The 25,366-nt window shown below is 38.8% G+C and overlaps 1 protein-coding gene across 6 annotated transcripts in view; it reads right to left on the bottom strand.

Annotated features, from left to right (window-relative positions):
• Positions 1 to 1,032: 1,032 nt before the first annotated feature.
• GULP1 (GULP PTB domain containing engulfment adaptor 1) overlaps positions 1,033 to 25,366 on the bottom strand; it is a 166,709-nt gene continuing 142,375 nt past the window's right edge. For 3 of the 6 annotated variants that reach the window (XM_039728637.1, XM_039728638.1, XM_039728636.1), the window contains 4 exons: positions 19,473 to 19,697; positions 16,533 to 16,671; positions 9,739 to 9,833; positions 1,033 to 3,064 (listed from right to left, as the gene is read on the bottom strand). In XM_039728637.1, coding sequence (XP_039584571.1) covers positions 2,993 to 3,064; positions 9,739 to 9,833; positions 16,533 to 16,671; positions 19,473 to 19,697 — 531 coding nt within the window. In that variant the 3' untranslated portion in view covers positions 1,033 to 2,992. Of the gene's footprint in view, positions 3,065 to 7,892; positions 7,904 to 9,738; positions 9,834 to 16,532; positions 16,672 to 19,472; positions 19,698 to 25,366 lie in introns of all 6 variants that reach the window. The other 3 variants (XM_039728639.1, XM_039728641.1, XM_039728640.1) reach the window with 3 other exon arrangements.

Here is a 25,366-nt window from a genome sequence, read left to right as displayed (position 1 = left end):
CTGTGAGCAGCAGCAGCATCCCCTCCCTCTGACCAGAGCAGGAGGGATGGCCCAGGCTCCTCTGAGTGCTCCCAGCCAGGTATTTGAGAGCAGCAGTGAAATGGGGCACAAGGTGCTGCTGCCCTGCCTGTGAGAGAGCACTGGCAGCAGTAGGGAGGGACAGCTCGTGCCCACAGCTCACAGGACATAGTGACATGTGCTCCTTACCTGCCAGCAACCAACGCTGTGCTGTGAGCAGCAGCAGCAGCATCCCCTCCCTCTGACCAGAGCAGGAGGGATGGCCCAGGCTCCTCTGAGTGCTCCCAGCCAGGTATTTGAGAGCAGCAGTGAAATGGGGCACAAGGTGCTGCTGCCCTGCCTGTGAGAGAGCACTGGCAGCAGTAGGGAGGGACAGCTCGTGCCCACAGCTCACAGGACATAGTGACATGTGCTCCTTACCTGCCAGCACCCAATCCCATGGATGTTCAAGCCCCATTCCCACAAATCCAAGTGCTTAGATGGGTTTTCTGAGCATTAGCTTGAAGGGAAGTTTTACAAGGGAACAGATTACCAGATGGTTTCAGACCACTTTTCCCAGAAACACTGACATGGTCTGCAGCAGCCTGTGCATTAACACACCTGGGTCACAGAGATTGTTTTCTAAGGCTTAGGAAAACTTCAATTATTATCCTTCCCTCCTTAAATAGTCAGCAAGCAGCCAAGTATATTTAACAGAGAAGTATGGGGGGAAAAAAGGCAAAAAGAAAAGTCAAACCCAGGAAGCACTGCAGAGTTACTCCCTAATTGTCAGCATTATACAGCTGCATTTAGAACAAGATTTTCCTCTGCTGATTGCAGATTAGCCCAAACTCAGTAAAAAAAGGGACTGGAGTCATTCTACCCTGTCTGAGATCAGATCCTTTCCAAAGGTGACTTTTAACCCATTCCAGCACTAAACCTTCTTTTGTGGCAGATCCAGCCCAATATTTAAGTACCATCCCAACCTACCTTCCAGCTGGGCATTTAGTGAATGAACACTGTTCTAGGAGGCAATTTATTTAAAAACATTTATTTTAGGCAAAATTAAACAGACATTTGAGATTACATAGAAATACAGTTTCCAATTGGATCACATAAAAATTAAAAATGCACTGCTGTGTTGATTTAAGTATTTTTGTATGTATTGACCAGGTATATAAGATTTAACCATGCCATTTGCAGTCAACTATCATAAAAATCAGTAACGAAAAAGGTTTCTTAAAATGTGCAAATATTATCTTAGTGTTACCATTGATAATAAATGACCACTAAATAGATGCTTATTATGTAAAGCTTTTTAAAGTACAATAAAAATACAAATTCTATTTGTTAAAAAAGGCCATTGCTATGGCTACTAAACATCCTCATTATACAAATTCGAAAATACTATATGACAAACAAAATTATAAAGACTTTTCTTTATGAAACATATACTATTCTATTTGTTAGTGATTTAATATATTTTTATATATATTTCTCTATAATACTCTATATGAATGATGAACTCAGAATGAGAGAGAGGAAGACAAATGTAATGTGGGATGTTAAGGCCCCAATTCAGCAAGGTACCTGAGGATGTGTCAAACCCAGCAAAGGAATAATCCCATTCTTTTAGAGGACTCCAAAGGCACATGCACAAGTACTTTGTTGAACAAGGCATAAAAATACTCGTGATGAAATTGAAAAATATGGTTTTGGTGTAAACTGTGACTGTTAAGGAGAAAACTATAAGTGTCAGCAAAAAGCCTCTCATTAAAAATAATCTGAAAATTTTGGCAGGGGGGTTTCCACGTTTTTATGTTTTGAAGGGAAATTACAAGAGGTTGGAAAGTTTTTGAATTGAACTCATAATGATAATTTTCTGAGATAGGTTTAAGATGGTGTTTTATTGCTTATGAGAAAGATTGATGAAGAGTATGCATAGACATGTCAGCATTAATCTCACCAGCAGCTGAGAATTTTGGAGTGCAGGTATTTCTGTAACATGAACAACCAGTGGGTACAAAGGACTTACTTACAATTGTTTCTCTGCAGAAAGCCTCAAAATTAAAGACATGGAACACTAAAGAAGAGAGTAAAAGAATTATACTCAACAGAGCCTGGCTGTAAACACTCAGGTGTTGAAAGTAATTACAGAAGTGAGCCCGGTGCCTGCTTATACACAAAATTACATAAGTTCCTAAGCAAATGCAGGACCATAATCTTCCTTTTAAGTTATGGCTAGCATGTAATGGACTCCAAGTTACATACTTTACACTTCAGCTATAAAATATCAAAACAAAGGCTGGTTGCTTGGCCATTCTGCAATTTAGCAGTTCTTCTAGGCTCATTAAGCACTAATTAGCAGACTAACAACTTGTTAGTTTCTAAAACATGAATGAAGGACCTAAAATCTGGATTGAATAAGCCAATGACAACATATGTACGGGACAGTAACCACACACGGTGATGGAAATCAACCACACTGCATCCAGATTTACTTTTGAAGCATATAGTAATGGTTAGTATTTTATGCTTTTCTCACTGCAAATTGAAATTTTTGTAGCAGATATTAATAATTTTACTGCTTGAATATTAAATAATACCTTAAAAGCATAATTTCAAAATGCTGCCAGGTAAAGTATTATGTAGAATTCATGCCTGCACATTTGCAGAGAGAGACAGAGAGAGAGGTATGAGTGACCTTCTGAAGAACTTCTCCAAGCTAATAGTCATAAAGCATAGTAAACTCGGGCCAAAATGTGACAGAAAGAAACACAACAGCGTAATTTAATCCATAATCCATAAACAAATACAACTTTTTACATTTGTACAGGGAAAGACTGGAAATAAGTTGAATTTTTACAGAAGCAAGCCTCACAAGAGTTTACATGTTGAAAAAAGCAATTTTTGGCACATGGATAGTATCTGTGAGTATGTGTTCAGAAATAAAAAAAACCCACTGTGGAGGAAATTCACATTGACTTTCTTGGCATCAGCACCTGCTGTCTAGTGGGTCAAGACAGAATACTGTGCCTTCAAGAGTTAATCCCATTTTGAACCCCTCCTGCAATGAAACAAGACATCATTAGTAAAGAGCCAAGTGAGTTCTGGAGGATTACATTCTCCTTGTAAAAACATTTAAATCCAAGCATATCTTCAGGCAGACAAACTGCAACGATACTTTAGCCTGAATTCACAAATATTTACATTATTGGGTCAGCCACTTTTAGTAAGTCTTAGTGGTTAACTCATAAAAGATGTACACCATACAACAGCATAGCTACAGCATGTACATAAAGTGAAGAAAATATTAGACAATAACAATATTGAATATTGTACATAGGTTGACAGAAATCCAAACAAGTTTGACTTGCACCATGTTGTTCCTGAGTAAAATTCAAGAAGATTTATATTGAAAAATGCAGGTATGACATGGAATTTGTTACTGATACAAGGGATCTTCTGTGTTCTGTGGTGCTGTAAGAGCAGCCCAACAAAAATGCTGACTACCCCACCTCAGAGGGCTGCTCTGAATTGCTCCCAGTGCAGCTGAGCTTCATGAAAAAGGCAAATGAAATCATACTTGCTCAACTGCAAATGAAAAATCTGTGCATTTTGAGGGTACGTAATGCAGTAAAATAAAACTCAGTGGTATTTTGAAAGCACAGTGAGTTGCTTTGAAAGTTCAGACTAAAATTCCTGAGTTTGCTCACATTCATTTTATTAATAGAAACACAAAAAAGATTATAAGCTGGATGCTACCACCTCCTCTATGGAAAAGAAATGAATTCTACAAGTACTTTTTTTTGGTATACTTTCATAGATGTTTGGCTTGCTAAAGGTACTTCATTCACACCAGCCCTAAAGTAACAACTGCACTTTTCATACAGGAAAACCACTCTTATTTTAATTTCTCTTTTTGCATTAAAATAAGCTGAATAACTGTGGCTTGAACCTCAAAAGTCACCTTGAAGTCAAGAAAATTTCAGTCTGTTGGGTGAAAGAACTTTGAAGATTTAAGCAATTGGAAACGGGGCTCTGACTAGAACTGCCATGAGAACATCAACTCCAGTGGCAGCAGTCACAGTGCTCTGTTCAGTGAGATGCTGATTGTGTGCTATGAAATCAATAACAGGTCCTTTCATCAAGAAAATATCTTGTAAACAAGATAAATCTTTTTGTAAAACCGTCTGTGTGGGGATTAGGCACAAACTCAAGTCTTTCGCTCACATGCACAGCAGTACCTCAAGACCATACCTTTTGGGTTTAGAAGATAAATCCCATGTTAAACCAGCTTAATTTCAAACAAATTCAAATCACAGGCTAACACTTGAAAAGTGTATGAATATCTAACAACCCTGCCAGCTACTGCTATCAGGAGAATAATGTGGAAAAACAGAGCGAACCTCCTGGCAATAGTTACTAAATGGTCTGAGAATTTCCAAGTAAAAGCTGCATTTTCCTAAAGGCAGATCTATACCATGAGATGCTGAGCAAGCAGCAGCACTGTGGTGTAAGCATTCCCCAACTGTGCTACCCAGTTTCTCTACACCTGGGTGACAGTGCTGCCAAGGCTTAAATACTAGTGTATTTAAGATTTTTCCTTTTTTTTCCTCTCTGTATTTTCCCAAGGTTTAAAAGGAAGAACATTCAATGCAGAAGATATTTCAAGTGAACAGATGACAGTGCTGTCAAGGCTCACTAGTGTATTCAAGATTTTTCCTTTTTGTCCTCTCTGTATTTTCCAGAGGCTTAAAAGGAAGAACATTCAATGCAGAAGATATTTCAAGTGAACAGTAGGTGAAATTCCAAGCGAAACACATCCTGTTACAAACAGACAGTGTTCATTTATCCAAAGGGTAAATTAATTGATGTAACTGCAGTCAAAGGAGGACTGCTTACCCAGAACGAGAATGCAGAGAACTAGCCCTAGGGTCTAATCTTACATTTTAAACCCTGCAGTTACAGTGTGCCTAGGATGCTCAAATTCTGAAGTATCTGAAGGCTGCTTCCAGTTTTGAGCCTGTAAAGGGATACAGGAACAAGGCATTGTTGGTGCTTCAACCTGAGGGTGCTTGATGAGCTCCAACAGCAGAACATCACCAACAACTGGTTTGACAAGGATAGAGACCTTGATCCTGAGCCAGCCAGAGCCTTCACTGAACATCCATTCCATTCCTGTCCTGCCCACTCTTATTTTTCTCTTATTTTTACTGTTAAGCACAGTTTGCACTGTCTTAAGTGGCTTCACTTCCACTGCCCTGTTTCCAGCAAGTGGAGAGCAAATCAGATGATGCATTTTGGAAGTGCACTCATCTCACTGCTCTTATGTTGAGCATGTCAAGTTTTTTCCCCACAAACTGATATTTTGTCACTTAGCACTTTGCTTGTGTTTGCTATGACTTCACTTAGAACTATTTCCACTTTCTTGAAGAACCTTGGCCTCTTTGGCCTTTCCCTCTGCAGCTTCACTCCAGCCACTTCCCCCCACCCCTGTCTAGTCCTTCTCAGGCTGTGATATTTTGCATTTAAAACAATTACATTTCCACATATTTGCAATGTGATCAATGCTAATCTGTTCAGAGATTGCTGCTCTTTATGGATCATAATGATTAAAAAAGCTTTTTAACTTTATGACCAAAACGGTCTGTCCTAAAAGAAATCAGTGCTGTGGTTGCCAGGTGCTGTTCCTGAGAACAAGGGCTCATGCACCCTCCTGTCTGTAACAGGGACATGGCATTTCCATGATCACTTCTGAGCCACACCAAATCCATGATCATCAATGTGAGATGCTGCATTTCCAAGCAGGTTCAAACTTCCATGAAAACCACAAGGCCAAAAAGCCCAACAGCACAGAGAGGGCATCAAAGCAATCCAAGTGGCTAGCTGGGCATTTCTTTCATTAAAGGAATGTAAAATCTAGATATTTTTTTATCTTGGGTATTTAAGTGGAAGACATGAAGTGCATTTTCAGGAAATGCTGAAGAAGGCCACCCTGTGGCACTGGCCAGGAGAGGGAACAGAAGGGCTATGAAGTGTGTATCTATACTGTGCCTTGTTTTTCTGTGTTCCTGTCTTCCTCAAGGAGCTTTTTTACTTTAGAGGCATTTTAACACAAGGACTGAGCAGTTTAGCTACCTACTAAGTAATGGTATTGTACTAAGGGATGTGATTGATGCTCTAAAGAGAGGAGCAAAGCTTGTTTCCACTCGAAACAGCTCAGAAACAATCCCTCTTCCAAAACCATGCGTTTTTTGGAGTCAAGGATAAAAATATGTGAGCTATTCTGGTTAAAACCAGTAAGCAGTACAAGACAAAGAACCTGCACTTTATCAGAAGACAAATTTGCCTGAGTCAATCTTATGGCTCAGAAGTTCACTCACTTATCACTTCACAGTGACTTCTCTCAATGAGCTTAAGTCAGCACAAACCCAACGAAGCAATGACAAATTTACATATCTCTGAGAAGAGCATTTACAGGGGTGAGCATAAGTTACTTGAGATGGAAAGATGTCAAGTCTACTGACTGCTTCAGGGCATGTAGGGAGAATGGCTTGCAGCTCCTGGAAGCTCTCTGATATTAACTACCTTGAGATTTTAATAAATTATAGCAGCTGCTGCTGGTGTGATTCATGTAGGGAAACTTCTCCTCACTGCAAGATTTCTGGGAAAGTAGACATTCATTTTATTAATGTCTGGACACAGTCAAAATAAAGATGAAAATATGTTTCAGCATAAGGGTGCAGGGAAACAGGAGGTTGGACAGCCATCAGAGAGAGGCCTGAGCTATAAAAGTCACATCTCGGCAAATGTTTGAGTTTTAAGCTCTCCAAAAAGATCAACAGAGATTGGACTGAGAAATGGAATAGAAAGCTTAACTGTGAAATTTGGATCCTCACTGAAGTTTAAAAATAAGAGTGCTCCCCCAGAGGCCAGGGAACTTGATCTGATCTCATTAAGTTCAGAATGCAGGATGCAAAGGAAAAGCACCCACTACTCAAGAGTTTATTCTCCAGTGGCTCTTCTGCACTGTGCCCTCCTCTCCCACTTTGTTCCCAAAAGCACAAGGCCAGATCAGGGCAGCTTTTCTGCACACGGGCTGTGTGTGCTGAGGCACCTTACATGTTCCTCACAAGAAACAGGGAAAGAGAGTCTGGGATTGGGCTGCTCCAATCAGGCTGGCACATCCTCACTGCAGGCTGAGCTCTATTCAACACCATGGTGCAGGAAGTTCATACTTGGAGCTATTTGCTAGGTGTCTGTAAAAAACTTACCTTCACAGATTTAATGGAATACATAATTACTGAAACCCAGGCTGTGCTTCCATAATGCAAAGATAAAAAATTCATTCACTGCATTTCAGAAAAGAAGAGAGGCCCACATTTCTCTTCCACGTTTCTCATTGTTGGATTTCCAGAGCATGTTACATGTTCTGTGCTCTCACCTTCCTCAAAGACTGTGCCTAAGCACAGCTGCTTCTGCTCCTTGAAAAGTTTTAAATCACCAAACAAAGACTTGCTCTCAAATGTGGTTGTACTAACACCATCTCTGTATTAAAGGTTTTGCTTAAACCATTTCACTAGTGACAATCTGATAATGACAACTGGAGATTTCACAAATACACATGGAAAACAAACAGCAGCGAAAACAAAGGCTTAGTATTAGCACCTGGCAAGACAAGGGTAAAGAAAACAACCATCAGCTGTCCCTAACTTAGAGATTGTAGGCCCCAAAAAAAGAAAATGGCCCTGACTCAGTTCTATACACAAACCATAATTTTTGAAATTTTTATATATAAACAAATATACATAAAAATAGAAACACAAGACAAACACGTGCACGTTTCAATTGTAAATGCTTTAAATACCATTATTAAAATATGATATACCAACCATCGCTGACGCTGCGCACCCAGGAAAGCACAAGAAGATAAAAGAGACATTAGGAAAAACATGTTTCAATCTGCATTTTGCACCAATCACACATTAAAACAACTGCCTACAGTCTTTGCTTTGGCTCAAGCTAGAATATGAGGGTTTTTCACACTCCTGCAGGTGTACACTTATTCTCAGCTGGATCATAAATGTCAAGTTTTGTGCCTACATAAAGGCCCATTGATTAATTTTTAGTGAATAGCTGATATGCTGGGGAGCAGTGCCTTTCTTCACACAGGACACAGTTAACACCCTAGTGTTTGGGGGTTTTGTTATAGATTGATTGTCTCCTTTTTTTAGATCAAGAGAGTACAAACAATGATGGGAGATTTTAATTTCATGACTTCAAACATCTTTAACACCCTAGTGTTTGGGGGTTTTGTTGATTTTAGATTGATTGTCTCCTCTTTTTAGATCAAGAGAGTACAAACAATGATGGGAAATTTTAATTTCATGACTTCAAACATCTTTGATAAACACATTCACTATTTAATTCCCTGAAGTTTTATGAGGTGACAGCACTCTGTACTGGTATAGGCAAACAATTCCAAATATTGTCAAAATATTACCTGTATAGGAACTCTTAATATGTGACATTTAAATACTGACATACCATTATTAGTGGTAACTACAGTGGCTACAATTTATTTTTCCCAAAAACAATGGCAATGTTGGTAATATATCAATGGGAGGTGCTATAAGATTTGGGGTTTGTGTTCAAGGGCTTGGTAACAGTGTTATGGCATTCACAAAACACCAGCATGTTGTTGGAATTGCAAAGAGGACAGCTTTGGCTTTTAGCTGCTCTTTGAAATGATACAGGGGACCAAGAAGCTAAATTTCTTACTTCACTGTGAGTAGAGTTTGTCAGTGGAACCATCCTGAACTGACAAAGAAAATGTACTTAGGAAAATTAAATGGTATTTCAATTTATTTAAGCTATTTTAAAAAGTCTCTGCTGCTCTCTAGGCAGGAGACAGGAGCAGAAGGAGCCTGAGAGCAAATGCTCTTGAACTTTGTGGGCTCCTAAGAGACAAGGGGGCTGGAAACCTTGGGAACACTTTCTGCTGAGGAGCCAGGATCCTAGAAATTCAAGTTTCCGTTATTTCCAGCCTTTTCCTTTGCTGGCAGAATGCTTAAAAATACTAGAGATAAGCTGGCAAGAAACTGGAAATTTTGCAAGTCTGACTGCAGAGCATAATTTGTTCCAAAACTTGAGGACTTTCTCCTAGAATTGTTTCATAATTGGGTCAATAACTGAATGGACAATGTTGAGTGTTTCAGAATCAACAAACATTTTATGATAAAAACAACAACAGTTCAGAATTCTTGAATCAATTCTTGAGAGTTTAATTGCTCCAGGGTGCCATAGAGCTGTTTTTAAAGGCAGCAAAACATTGCCATGGCTTCAGAAGCTCCTAAGTTTGCTCAATGCTGTGAGAAACCAAAGTGATGCCATTGAGGAGAGTACATTGAGATGGTGGAGATTGCTGATGGTGGGACCTGGAGGGCTCTTGGCTCAGCTCTCTTTTTCAGCTCTCTCAGTCCCTTCCCAGGTAACAGCTCCCAAACCATTTTGGTTACACTGCTGAGAAACCCTCCAGTAGTGTAGCTGACTGTATTGGTACCAGCTGGGGCTCTTGAGGCAAAAACTCCAGCTCAGAGACCAGGAGATAAACTCACAGAAGGAATAGTAGAAATAGGGGTTTGTGTGTGCTTTGTAGAACATATTTTCAGAATACAGTAAGCACATATTTCTAGAATAGGCACAGAGCCATCAAAACCCACGTAAGAGAGTAGTTACCTGCATCTCGTCTAGTTTGGACTGAATGTCTGGAGGGAAATCTCCTGCTCCACAGCTAAAAGGGTCAAAAGGTTCTGCTCCAAAAAGGTCTCTCTCTGCAATGACAGAAAAGTGAGTCACTGGGAGAACAGGTATGGGCTACAACAACAGCTCTGAAAAAGCCACCTTACATCTCCTCCTGAGCTGAGCAACAGCACCACCAGATACAACACTCATTAACCACAACTTTTAACACCCCAGTGTGCAAGCCAGCTCTTGGGCACTTTCCCAAACCTTAATACCCAAATATTTTTCCAAGAACACCAGTGGACTTCTGTTTAAGCCTCTCTTTATCTTCCTTTAATGCTTGTGCCTTCTCGAGATGCAGTGAGAAGCTGCTGCGCTTGGAAGAGGGCATCATGTACTGACGTGTGCTCTGGAGTCTGTGTGTAGAAGGAGTTTCAAAAATGAAGAGGGAGAAACTGGACATGAGTTGCCAAATTTCATTTCTACGTTATGTCAACAATAAATTACTAACCAATTAATCTTCAGGTCCCCTGTCTGCCACTCTTCAGGTTAAGGATGTTTTTGTGAGACATGCAAATACTCTTATTCAGGCAAGGCAAGGCCTTTATTTTATACAGTTCCTCAATGAAGAACTAGCGGCAATTAAAAATAAAAGCCATCTGAGTTTTAAAATCTTGGAGAAGATCACATTAAGAAAGAAACAGTATTAAAAAAAAAACAAAAAAACCCCAAAACCACAACAGGACCGTGAATTGTCATGCTAAAATTCCACTAAATTTGGGTGCATAAATAGAATGACTGCAAATTTTCACTTTGTGAATACCAAAAGTTTCTCACTTTTTCTTAACTGCAGTTTGCATTCTAGTGGTCAAAAGGAGGGGGGTGTTTCTTTTTTTTGTCTGGGTAAGAAGAAATGCCTCCAATACAATTGTGTTCTTTTCTCATATTAGACCAGCACAGTTCATTATATCTGCCTGCTCAAATATTTTTTGTTTTTTCAGGTTATGGGTGTTTTTCCCTCCTTCTTAGTAATAGATTTTTCTTTCCTACATTTAAAGGCTCAACCTCTAGACACTTTTTCCATCTCACATCGGATTAAACTACTGCAGTTAAAAAAGAAATTGCTAACCCAACCTCACTAATTGCAGAATTTATAAAACCAAGTTCCTACAGCCTTGTCACTGGTGAGGAGAAAACCAGAACCATGAGGACATATCCTCTCTCCTAACTTGCATGGCTGCCTAGCAAGAAACCTGACAAGCATTCTACCTGCCTGAAAACAATTTTAGTTTTAGAGCATGATAGTAAGTGGGGCAATAGTAATCCTGAAGTGACGGAACAGTTAGGCACAAAATTCACCCTTAACACCTGAGGTCTGGGTGACAATTAACTGCTGGATCCACTCCCCTCACTGCCGTGTTCCCAGTGCCATTATCAGTGGTGCAGCACCTGCTACAGCTGCACAGCTGGTTTGATTTTGGCATCCTTACAGGCAGAATTTTACACCTGTGTCCTCTGGGCTCTTCAACAGTTACTGTGCATATCAGTCTGTCAGGGCTTTGCCCTTATCAATTAGGTGTTATCAGGCTGCACAGCAGGCATTTTAGATAACTAGCAACTACCATCATTTGCTCCCACAATAAAGTACAGAAATTCCCATTATAAAGTACAGAAACTTGAGCAGAAGTTGATTGATTACATATTTAAAAAACTGTGGCTAAGCAGCTACAAACTGTCACACGGGACCAGGAGATGGCCCAGATAAGAGAGCTTTATTCCAAGAGTCCACTTGAGCCAAGAAGAAATCCAGTCTTTCCTGGCAAAGGCAGACCACCTGCGTGCAAGAGAGACTTTAACTCGGATAATCTAATGTAAAAATTAGGTTCTCCCTCATCCTTTTCCTCTTTCACAGCCAAAATGGGTCTGCTCCAGTATAACCAGTGTCCTCAAATGCTCTGATGCTCCTAGCAAATGACCTTCAGATGTGTAGCAGCTTTGACTTGCAATCTAACCTCTACTGGACAAAAAAGTGATTCTACTCTATAACCCTCAACAGTCTATGGTTCATTATGTAGATCCATTTTCTTTCCTTTTACCTTTAAAAGGAGCTGACAGCTTTCTCTGTGGTCAGACAACTGAAAGCAGACAGTTCCAACACCAGGGCTTAGCAAACATTTAATTAATGTATTTAGGAAAAAACAGTGAAGGACAAAACTCCTGCATGTAATTTGTACTGAATTCCGACTTCTGACTATTTTTAAAAGCAAGTATTTTGTACACTATTATGGCTATTATCTCATTCATGCCTTATTATTGGGTTTTTACTAATGAAAGCCCTTTAGAGCTCATTAGCAGGAGAACAGCCCAAGTTTTAACTCCTTTAATGTCACTCCTTCCTTTAATGTAAAAGATTTTTGAATTTATACTGTATACAAGGCAGAATTTAAAAGCAAACAGAGTGTGACTTATTCCAAGTGACAGAGCCTAGTAAGCCCTGCACAGAATAAATTCAAAATAAAGAAGCATTACCTAGCTGGGTTTCTGTGCAAAGCTATTACTTGGGAAATTATCTCTATCATAACTTGCTATCCATTCCACAACTGCTTTTCTGCATTTAAAGTTTGAGTCTTATAAGAGAGACTGCACTGCTAAGAGTCAGGGAGGGACAAAGTTCCATGGAATATTTTCAGCAGCACTGCCATTATTTGCCTCCAGAACAAAAGCTGAAGAACATGTGTAAAATGGAGAAATGTGAAGATTTCATTCCTGCAGGGCTGCACTATTCCTTGGGATATCCATAAGCTTATCCACCAGTGTTCATTATTGCAGGGGGGGCACCCTTTTAGCACAGATAGGATAAATTTGCAACTTTTTTTTCAGGCCACTTTTATTTTTATTTGCATGAAAATTAGCTATAACAAGAATATCTTGCCTGGCACACTCCCCAAAATTACTGTAGCATAGACAGGCATTTCTTTCTCCAATAAACAGCAACCAGGAAGCCTTTGAAAACTATCCTTTCAAACAGTAAAAATAATTTCCTTCCCCTTTCTCATTTCTTTCTGGATGGAAATAAATTCACAGGCTGAAAAACTGACCTACGAACTCGAAAGCCCTGAAACGTTGATGTTTTAGATCCTCAGCTCAAACCACAGGATAACACGAACAAGTAATAAATTCTAGGACATGACATTCAGGAGAACAAACACATAATACTGGAGAATAGCAACCTGCACTCTATGGTAAATTCAAAATTAGCAATTACTAAGCAAAAATACAAATATTTGGCTTTTCTGCTGCACTTCACATCCCAATCTCTACCTCACTCTCATCCAGGCACACAGCTATGCTGGTATATGCTTTGCCCAGATGGAGCAGCTGTGATGACAAAAATGAATCACACTGAGAGACAAGCACCCAAAGAAATATTTGGAATAAACTGCTACAGGGATATCCAGAAAGCCTTTCATTTAGCTGCAGGCTACTCCATATTTTTTTTTCCTTTGGAAATTATTACAGCCATTATTCTGACAAAATACTCTTAAATATCTGTAGGAAAAGAGCACCTTGGAGCAGATTTCTGCATCTGCCAGTTGTGACCTTGGTTTGTCCATGATGCATTTGTGTGAAATAGATATTAAAAAACTCAATAGAGAATTATCCTCTACAGTTCTTTTCTGAGATATGAAAATAATGCTGTGCCAACAAGAAACATAAGTTAATTCCTCCTTTAACGAAAAAAGGATAATTCTGACCATTCAGATAACTTATAAGAACATTTACAACTCCTTAATCCATGAGGAAGAAGCAGTATGCAATCTCTAGCATTGCATTTTTGGTTGCATTTCACTATGTTGCAATCATTACCCAAAGAGTCAGCATGGATTTACCAATGTGCAACCTCCTGTACAAAAATTATGCCATTTTCTCCTTTAAATAGGTAAACCCCATTTGTTTGCTATTGCTGATATAGGCAGTAGTGAGCAGTCATTTTCTGAGTAGCCCTGTTGGAACACTGTTGAATAGGAACTCAAAACCTCAAAATTTAATTCATTTTTTTAAAGCCTAAAAGCTCTGGAAATAAATTCATTTTTTGAAAGCTTGAAAGCTCTCTTAAAAAAAAAAAAAAAAAAAAAAAGTTTAAAAGGTCACAGTTCTGCTAATTTTTTGAAAGCTTGAAAGCTCTCTTTAAAAAAAAAAAAAAAAAAGTTTAAAAGGTCACAGTTCTGCTCTAGTATTAAAAGGTGGGGTATCTTAAACTACATGCTGTGAGCTTGGCAAAGCCAGAGGTACCATTTGTCACTCCACAATTGTTTTTCCTGTGAAATTACCAAGGGAAGAACTGGTGAGCAAAATTCTAACTCTGGGCATGTGTCATTATGGGAAGCTGAACAGTAATCACCTATGCAGTTATTCCTTGGAGGAATGCAAAGTGCTTGGTATTGTTGCAGGTGCCCAGGCCTTTCTGGGTTATTTTTGGCTGGTTTCTCAAACTAGCCAGTGGATGAGTAAGATGAACTTTGGCTTTAAAAGCACATTTTGCTTGAGCAGCACAAGTGCCCTCCCTGAGTAACGGACCCCAATTAGGCAAAAGGAATAAATGAGGTGATACTAACAAGTAGATGGCAAACCCTCATCTTTCTCCTTCTTTACTACTGAATGTGAGAAAGGTGAAAGTTACAAAATTATAAAATCCAACAAAATCACCCTGTAATTTCACCAAATCAGCTCTGCTTGAGTGCAGTGATAAAGAAGCTAGAGATAGGAAGAGGAAAAGATGATCTCAGAAAACTGAGACTCCAAACTTTGGCTCCTGTTGGTTGCCAGCCCTCTGACTTGTACTGGAGAAAGAAATGCCAGCTTGCTGGTACTGGCAGCAGTGACACCACAAAGCAGTGCATTATTGCACATTGCTGCAGTAAGGGGACATTGCACAGCCTGAACAAGCTTATGGGAGCTGACCTTTCTCATCTGGGACAGTAAAGCCCTTGTTTGATGATAAAATATTCCTCTCCTGTTTCAATGGCACTCTGAAACATGCCAAAAAGCATTAATAGCTGATGAAGACAGTAATTTTCAACACAGAGCACCATGATACAGACTGAAAGAGCACGGATCAAAACTATAAAGACCATGATGGGCTTTGGAACCTCTCCCTGAAGTGGCATCTCTGAACTACATCATCTCAGCTGAAGGCAAATCAGTGAAGTGTAGAAGCAGCAACTACTTTAAACAATAGCTGTCACTGTTATTAAGCAACTCTTTTTTTTTTTATAATATTACAAAACCTGCTGCCTAAACAATTATAAATCCCATATAGCTGGAATTTTCAAGATCCCTCAAGTTCCTTCAATATCTGAGTGTGGGCTCTCACAAGATTTCTATGGAACTGGGCACAATTTCAATGGAGCTGATGTAGGACAATAGGTAAAAAAATAAAATCATGACCTATAATTCAATTCAAGTTAAGTTGCCATTCTTGAAATTGTATATGCACATTTAGATCTATTTTATGGCAGTGCCTGTAGGTTCAGAGAAGCAATCTTTCAATTATTTATTGCAAAGACATAATTCTCTCAATAGAGCAGTTCTGTTCTAATATTCTTTTAGAATATTCAAATATTCTTTTAAATTATATGAAAATAGTTACTACTATTTTCATATCATTTAAAGTATAGTTATGAGTATAATTGATAGATGTAAAATTCTGTCAGTATCCTTTCTGAGAATTCCACAGAAATTAATTAATAATTTTAAAATATTCTCTTTAAAAAACCCAGGGTTCTTTATTAAATTAAGAATCTTTCTCTTTAGAAAGTGGCAGACATTCTGAGCAATGGAAACAAACAGTGCACCATATATGAGCTCAGGGAGGGAAGACATTCACTGACTGAAGTTGTAAAATGTATTTTTCTTTTTGTGCACAGCTCCCATTGACAGCTGAAAATTCTACATCCTAGAGGCATGCCCCAAAGCAGCACAGTCTCCACAAACGTGTTCCATATGGTGGCAGGCAGTAACATTAATGTCCCTTATCCACCCTAAAATAGGCATCAGGAACAGAAGATACAAACACAGACCCATATTTCCACAACCTCTAACATCACTTGTGCATGCCCCACTCTCCTCTCCCTCAAGGGATTCCCAAAGCTTTTAAAAAGACTTTCTGGACTCCAAAGATTTCCAGTGAATTCAAGAACCTTACCCTAGATGCTTTCAAGCCTTTACAAAATAAAATTGCTGTTAATAACCTTTTGAAGACCTTTTAGGAATGGTTGGACATCTGGAGAGGTTCATCAAGTACAGCCAAACAAAGCTGTGCATGATATGAAAAGTATTGTTGAGAACAGCATTCCAGGTCTCCTTGAGTGGTTTCTTCAGCTCTCCCTTGAGCACCACCATCACCATACTTACTCCACCTGCTGCCTTCCCCAGAAAAGCAGGCTCTAGGTGCTAGAACCGTGGCTTGACAAGGAAAGAACTAACAGGAAGTAAAAGTATTCCTTGAAGTACAGAAAAGAGACTGTAAAAGAAAAGCCAAGTTAAAATCCCCAACCCAACTCCTTCCAAGTGTATATGTCACAGTTTCACAGCAAGTTTGTTTATAATGCAACTTGGCAGCAACATCAAGGACTTTGGGAGGATGGTATAAAGATGAAACGGCATCAGTGAACGTGATTTAAAAAAACTGCATTTGGCTTTTCATGCAAAACGTACGTAAAACTTTAAAGATGCTTTATGAAAAAAATAATGTAAGCAAAAAGTAGGTCAGTTGTTACAAAACTTACTGATCTCTGTAGATCTACTGGGTACTGGAGGAGGCTGTGTACCATTGCGAGTAGGTGTTGTTGACTGAGGGGATATGGGAGAAAAGGGAACCATATCAAAGATGTCAGTGGAGGGTGATTTAGGTGTCACACTGCCTGCCTACAATAAGGACAATAAATATTAGGGCAATGTTTCACATGAAAAAGATCACAATACTGAATTCTTCAGCATGCAGATAAGAGTCACATTTTGAAAAGAAAAGTTAAAAACAACCACCAGCATGCAAACCCCAGCTTCTTACACCAAGCAAATGGCATTTGCAGTATAGACTCTGACACATGCTAACACTCCCCAGTACAAAAGCAGCATTGCAATTTTTCCATTTTCAGTGGAAAATGTATCCCAGTTACACCTGCCAAAGCTGTGACAAGCAGCTGTCTTGCAAACATATGAGCACAGACACCTTCATGAGACCCAGTCGAGGTAATATGGCAACAACAATGTGCTCTGCTCTGGAGAGCACAGAACCAAGTTTAAAGATACAACCCCAGTATTTTTGGTTTACTAATACTTCTTTACATGATCTCTTATTTGGCAGCTTAGAAAAACTGGTACGAACAAAACTTTAAATGTGTTTTTCCACAAGTAATAATCCAGACATTATATACTGAATATTAATATCCAAAATAAACCTGTTGTCCTCAGAGGTAAAACTGAAGAGATTTCATTCAAAAGGCACAGGAATTTGGAAGGGTGAAAAAAAAATACTGGGCAAGCAAGAAACCCCAAACCCACCAATTACTACAGTTCTACAGCCATATTTGGTTTTGAATGGTTCATTCCTCCTGCCACCAGTCCACTACTTCAGGGCACAAGTGAGGCACAGTCAAGTTAAAATATACTGAACACTGAAGACAGAGGATGAAATAGATTAAAACTGAGACTGACAAGCTGAAGGCATGACTAGTTTGCATGTTGATGTTATTGCTGAGACAATACAGAAACCCCCACACCCTGGGTATTAGAAAGGCCAGCCAGGCACAGCAGAAGCCTGCAGCTTTGAAACAAGATTCAGTTTGCACAAACTATCCACACAGGAATTTTGAAGCACAAGTTAAATTAGTCACGTGGATCCTATTACTCAGAATACACAAATATGATAACCTGGCAAGCAGGTAGTCCTTAGCACTGCTTGTCCATGAGAGTGCCATGGATAAACCCTTATTTTGGAATGCTGCTTTCTTCAGTGCCTGGGCTGCAGACCTGCAGCTGTCCTGGGACAGCTCACATCACAGATCCCTAAGCCAAGTCTACAGGTGGCCCTGAACCACTCCTATTTCTCTCTGGAAGTTCTCTGCAGTGGCTGCTGAGAAGCAATATTGAGCCACAGGCTTCCTCTGAATGCACTGTTAAAAGAAATAAAAAACACAGGGCTCTCAAGTCCTACATGTCCTATTTCTTGGAAGTTCTGCGATTCTTAGGAGTTTTGAATTAATATTTTAAATTTGGATTAATATTTTAAAATTGGATTAAGAGAGATCTGTAACTGTACAATATCTAAAACAACCTGGGGTATTTCTTCCCAGATATACAGAAGCATAGCAAGAAAAAAAGTTTACATTTTATATGCTGCTTTTATTTTTTGCCTTTTTAAAAAAATATTTTCTCAGTCATTGCAACTCCCAATCATGACCATAGGTGAATCAACTTCATAAAAGAAACAGTTTTCAAGATTTTAACTGTTACTGTCCTCAACTTGAGTTACTATTGGGGTTCCAAAGATCATGTGTTGTGAAAAGATTTCAGTGCAGAGTTCAGACACCACAGGCTCCTGTTAGTGTCCGTGGCCCTTGCACTAACCCTGCAGAGAACCAGAACAACCCAAGTCTGGCAGGTGGCTGGATGTCATCTGCTCCCACTCCAAGCAATGGATGTGCTGGACCCAAAATAAATACAATAAAGAAGCACAGCCCTTCCTTCTGAAATTGCTCTGATTGTAGACAGGCTTTTGTTGGCATCAGGAAGGTGGGATCAGGTTTGAGGCAAAAATAAATGCTTACATCAACCTCCATTTCCACCAACACCCATGGGCAATTCTACAATGACTTGGAGATCATATGTGCTAATGGAGTATCTTATTATTTGCTACATGTTTATGGCTATCTAGAAGACAGATAAACAGCACTTACATGTAGTTATAAATGTGCCTTTTAGGCAAAAAAAGAAAGCCCAAACTTCAGATTCATTTCCCAGTTACATTCAATTTTGTTGAAGTCACTTACTGGCCATTTTGATTCTACTGATATGGTTTAATTAAAACTGTAAGGTAATTAAGAAATGTGTATTTTGAATACATATGAGCACAAGAAGCATTTTTTTATTTAGTGAACACATGCAGATAGCCAGGATGGTCGCTAAATAAAGCCAAATATTACTTGCAAATGGAAGAAAAGTTCAGGGTATAAGCACATGAATATGAAAAAGGAGGCAATATGCCCATTTCATATTTGAGAATAATTTTCAACCTTCATTTTGCACAGTTTTAATAAAGTATTTTAAAAGTTACTTAATGGCTCATTGCTTTTCTATTAATTCCTGTGGGGAAGAAGCCCTTGAAGTTGGGCCTTTAGAATTGTTTTGAATTGCTATTCTTCATATAAAAAAAAATTTAACAAAATATTGACAGATTACAGCGATCATTAATCAATGTACTAATTTAAACATGCTGGAATTTATGTTTTGGGGACGGGAAAGAAAAAGCTCTGTAGAAATAAGAGTAATTCTTCACAAATTCCATATTTTAAGAGTAACCCTAGAGACCCTAAGATTCATCCACCCTATCCTTTAGCCACTGTACAAAATGCACATTTTTAATACAAGTTAATACACAACAGAGAACAAAAAAAAAAAGCCAAAAATAAAAAACTAAAACTGAAAAAGCTTTTGCACAGCAAGATTACACGAGGTCTTGGGCAGCTGTATTCACTGGCAGGCTTTGGAAGACCACTTTTTGAAGGTGGTGGTATTAACAATCCAGGTGGTAGTCTAGAGTCAGGAGAACTCCTAGGAGTAAGCGTAATGGAAGAGATATCTAAACAAGGAGGTGAATCCTCATTGTTACACCAGAAAAAAGTAGAGGGTCTTTGAAACATATGTTCATCATTATCACACTTTATGTGCAGCAGCTGAAAAGGAATCACAGAAAGAGAAAACATTCTGAGGAACAGAACGTGGTAACATCAGGGAAAGAAGAAAAAAATAAATACATTTCATATTTCAAAAAAGCTTGTCAGCAACTTGCTGTTCAGTGCCATAATTACAAGATACAGAACTTGAAAATGTTTCAACAAAATATAAGGATACGCCACATTAAGAGATAACCCAGTACCAATTGCAACAAAGACAACTTGATCCTTGATCATTACACCAAACAAAAGAAAGTCAATATCTTTCTGATATTGTGTGTGTGAGATGCTAAGAAATGTCTAAATCCAATAAGGTATCAACAATCTCTCACATCTGCACTTGTAAATTTGCAGCAGGCACAAGTCTGGGGAGAAGAGTTACTGTGCTGGTTAATGCACAAGTCAGGCTTTTCTCTAACTGATTGAGGAAAAATCTACCATTTATATCCCACCAATGCTGAAAGAACAGCTCATTACTGAACTAAAATCTTCAGAGGACAAATTAATCTTTGGATCTTAACAGAAGGGAATGCACAATTGTGCAGAAAGTTCTTCTTGACCACAGCCTAGAGTTCCACATGGAGAAGGCAGAAATTGTACATGGGCTGGAGGGGTCCTGCCTAAACCCTAAACCCAGTCCTGCTTAAACCCCTGTGACTGGCCCAGGCTGAGGCAGTAGCAGATGAGTGCAGCAAGAATTCTGAAGCTTGTTTTTGCTCCCCTTGTAGAGTTACACAAAGGATATGTCATGACTTTTTCATCAGAAGGTTGCATAACTTGGTAGAGCAGGATTCAATTATTTTAAACATTTTTTTTTTCAGTGTTATGTAGAAAACAAAACATTCAATATTCTTTTAATTTGAGTCTCAGCTTCTTTCTCAGCCAGATTAACCTGGCTAAGGGTATAGGTGACTAAAGGTAGCAACAATGCCATACTTGAGAATATCAAAATAACCCACAAAATTCCCTACGCAAAACTTGCAATTCAGCATTAAACAATAAAAAAATTATTTTCATCCCAACTTCAAAAATTTCCATACTGGAATTGTGAAATGGAGGGTCTGGAATGGTAATCAACAAAAAGAAATAAAAAAACCTACATGAGAGAATTTTGATTATTATTTCAAGAGTATCACCAGACTACAGGTAGAAGAGTTGCAGTGCTACTGTGCATTACTACCATGGAATCCTTGCTGCTGTACATAACTATGGGAAAAAAACCCTAGGCCTCAGAATAATAAAGGCTCAAAAAGACTAAACGTAGTGTAATTAAGAAAGCCAGATACTCTCCTGAAATGCAAAACAGCAAAGGATAAGTAGTTTTCATAAGAAGGCATGGATGTCACATGAAAAAATCACACAGAAAGCAGCACAATGCATATAGGACACCAAGCAGCAAAGCCATGAGGATATATTTGAACATATATCAAATCCAGGCAATGGAAAAATTCAATACAAAACCAGAACATACAGCCCTGGTGTCATCTGAGCCCTGAACTAGAGCAGTCCCAGGTCTCACAGTGACACTTAGGACACCACACACCTAGGGTGGTGAGCTTCCCACCACAGTTTTGGGAACACACCTGCTCAGGAAATGCATTGTCCCTGGGAATTCTTCATTTGCAGAGCAGCACAGAACCCATCAGGTGCTGGAGTGCTGCTCTGTGTCTCATCCCAGGGCCCAGCAGGACCTGCAAGGCTGATGGGCTTTCTGCTCACAGCCCTCTGGAGCCAAGCAGCCCAGAGACACCACAGGGGCAGCAGGGAAGTGTATTTATTCGACAACGGAAAACAGGGAATGTCACCAGATGCACAAAGTGCAGGGGGAGAAAGGCAGAGACCCTTATTATAAAGAATACAACCTGAAAATTAATACTCTTACACCGATTTATAAAGGAAGAACATATAGCAAAAATAATTAAATTGTCATTTTATACAGCAACTGTGCTTTGTCTGAGGTGCCCACTCAGACGTGCAGCAATAGTGGCATTGATACAATGTGTTCCATTTTGGGCCTCATTCCACTAACATAAGAAAACAACAAGAAATGATACTTCATGAAATTATCATACTAGTTCAGCAGACTTGTTCTCATGGTCAGATGTAACTACGTGCCAGCAAAAGATTTATTTTTGACTCATTCTACTGAGAAGGGTGCTGAAGATGCACTCTTGTGCTGCATCATATCAGAAAATGTAATGTGATTGAGGGTTTATTAATCAGGAAATTACTTCAAAATTGTTTCTTTTTACAAGGTGTCTCTAGACACTGATTGCAATCTCTGTGTCACACCCACATAGCAATCACTTAAGTGTGAATTAGAATAAGTTAGAAAACGGTTTTGCTGCTTAGAACATTCAAATTGGTAATATACAGAACCACCACAGCAGGAAACTGCAGCAACATGCCAGGGAATTGTGAGCAGCCTTGAACTGAAAATTATGCATTTAGTCAAGAACCTGCTCATTTCCTGAGATTTGGGACTACTAAGAACACTCACTCATCGATAATTTACTAATTCATAAAATACTGTATGAGCATTAGCAGTCCCATGCATTAACTACTACATCTTCAGTTCATTTAGTACGTTTTCAGTGACATGAAATCTGCCATAGGGAATTTCAAATCCATTTTCTTTAACATTATAAATGCAACAAAATTTTATACCCTTAGAAAGAAGTGTTCAAACAACTGAACACAGAATATAATAAATCTAAACAAGCTGAAGATAGGAAAAAAAATCCAAAAAAACCCACGTGCATTTTCCCACTTGGCAATCTTGGTGGAAACAGGAACCAAGTGATATGCATAAACACATTCCAAAATGGTTTTTGAAATCTGCATACAGCTCCAATGTCTGTCTTGGGGTTTTCCCGTGAGTGTGGTAAAGCTTTCCAGTGAGGGTCACAACAAAACTTTGGAGCAAAGGGCTAATCCATCAGTGTCTTTAATGCTCTACTGAAAAGTGGAGGAGTTTTGCACCACCTCCTTGTAGGAGTATGTATTCCACACTGCTTCCTTGGCAATATTTATGGTGCATGGAAGAACACTGATCCTTCTGGGGCTGCTTCTCCCAGCACCTCTTCCTGCTGCCCTCCAATTCAGCTTCCCCCACCTTTCAGCGCTCTCAGGGAGCCCTGGCAGCTTTGGGCAGCACTGGCAATGGGAACAGCAGCAAGGGAGACACGATGTGAGCCCACTGCGGCAGGGCTGTGCTGAGCTCTGGAGGCTGCAGTTGCACACAGCAGCAGCATCCAAAGCCTCCCGGGGACACAAACTGCAGCAGTGTCCCCACAGGCAAACAACAGGATGAGAATCCGATGGTCCTCACATAATCAAGACCAAATGCAAAACAGATCAGTGATTAAAGCATTGCCAAGCCACTGCAACAGATGAGAAGTAAACAAAAGATACACAAGTCACAGAAACTTGAGCAGTGCGTGCAAAGGAGTGAGACAAAGGAAACATTCCATGCCAACATTTCCCATGGCACATGGAAGCACAGCTTCAGAGGCAAACTAAGGAAACTCTTAGTTTGGGATTGCATGTCCTGGAAAGAGCCACTCAGGACACCAAAAAAAAGTGATAGTTCCTGTTGCATAACACTTCTGCATTGGCAAACACACTCATCTGAGGGACTAACTTCTCAAAGTTCTAGGAGCACCGCTCAAAACCATTGACCCAATTGCAGAAAGTATGATCACTAAGCAGTTTATTATTTACTGAATGTGCTGAGCAAACGTAAATCTAATTAGCTACAATATCCAGAGAGAAAAAGCGTGAAGATTGATAATTTGATATGCAACTTTCACAATATACTTTATGCAAAAGTGTTTCATTATACAATCCAGTTTTCTCTCTTTCATTTCCAGCTATGATCTCATTGCCTTAATGGCTTCTTTTATAGGTTGAGAAAGAAATTTTATTTTTCCCATTGAGTTTATGAACTGACAGAAAAAACACCTAAATTAGATTGATGTTGATTTGGCCATATGGCTAGATTTAGAGCAGCTACAGAAAAATTTTCATAGTGATACTAATAAGCAAGCAAGGAGAGAACCCTGACAGCAATTGTATCCCTGAAAAGCAGAACTTGATTGCTGTCAATGCTTTTCACCCATTTAAACACTGCAAAAATGCAAAGGGTAGGTGATTGTATTATTCACACACATAATTTGCACACATTTCACTCTGTCAGTATTATTTTAAAACATGTCCTCAAATAAATCCTTAGCTGGCCTGCAAAAAAAACTGCACTACATGCAAGATTCATCAAAAAAGCAGTTTTAGACTGAATTTCCCTTTGTACATCCCAATCAAGCCTTAAACTTGCACTACTTATAAACTGAACAGAAAAAAGTAATCCTTAAATTTTTAAATTATTACTACTTTCAATTTTCATATGCCAGTGGGATTTTTTTCTGGTTTTGTTTTTGATTTTTTTAATAGAGCAACCGAGAACTCACAATAAATTCCCTAATACTCCAATTCTACTATTACTTAAAACATAATTAATTAAAACAATTAGTAACATATATTTCAGCTGAAAATATGTTCTCTCTTATGAAATTATCAACTCAAAATATTTTTGATTCTGTGCTTAAAACGAAGCTTTAAGCTTACAATTCACTGCTTGCATTTTCTTCTCTTAGACCATATGTGGATTTTTGGATAGGTCATCAATTTGTACATATTTTAACGTGCAGGATCAGAAAATTAAGGTGTTGTAGTATTACGTTTTGCAAAGAAAGTGTTCAACACTATTACCCAAGAGTTCAATATGTAAGCACAGGGCAAACTCCTTTTAGAGAAGTGAATCTGTCAGCAAAGCCACACATTGCAGTCTAGCCTGGCATATCACATTTTGTCTATAGTTTGTGAAACTACAAAGACAAAATGTTTTAAAAACATTTTAGAAGTGAAAGAAGTAAAAGAAGTAAAAGAGGATCTGAATTTTAAGTATTGATCATATTACATTTGATCCTGAGCAAATGGTTTTATCTCATATTTAGCTACAAACCTATTTTCAGTGACAACAGGAAGTTAGAAAAGTTTATTTCAAATGACAGCCTGGATGTATCTGTTTAGAACTGAAACATGCTGAAACAATTTTTTTTTTTTAACTGGGCAGTGAACCAGATGCTTAAAACCATACATGTATTAAGTTATCCATCCACAGTTTAAAGATGCTCTCACATTCAATTTTCTTTTGATACTGAAGTGAAAACAGGAAATGTAATCTGGTCCTGCTTGTGGGAAAATGATCTGTGAATCAGAAGGCTGAGCTGTCAAAAAGAGCAGAATTGGCTTGCTTTTTAAAAAAAAGAAACAAAAAAAACCCAAGCCACAGAAATCAAGGATCAGTGATATAATACAAAAAAAAACCCCAAAAACCTGGTGCACTTTAAATGTCCTGAACTGTTTTCTCCTTTCTTAATTTAGTTATAAACTAATGGGAAGATGAATATGTGCAGAATGATTAATCAATGCACCTCAGAAGCAGGAATACAGAAATTATAGACTGGCACTGATGCAATGGTACCATGGCTTCCCAGTGACTGCCAGAAGTTAAAAACTAATGGGAAGATGAATGTGTGCAGAATGATTAATCAATGCAGGAACACAGAAATGATAGACTGGCACTGATGCAATGGTACCATGGCTTCCCA

The sequence above is a fragment of the Passer montanus genome, unplaced genomic scaffold (assembly GCF_014805655.1).
Source record: "Passer montanus isolate IOZ18808 unplaced genomic scaffold, ASM1480565v1 scaffold66, whole genome shotgun sequence".
NCBI classification, from domain to species: Eukaryota; Metazoa; Chordata; class Aves; order Passeriformes; family Passeridae; genus Passer; species Passer montanus.
The sequence above is the reverse complement of the archived record's forward strand: the minus strand, read 5'-3'. Positions and strand labels throughout refer to the sequence as shown.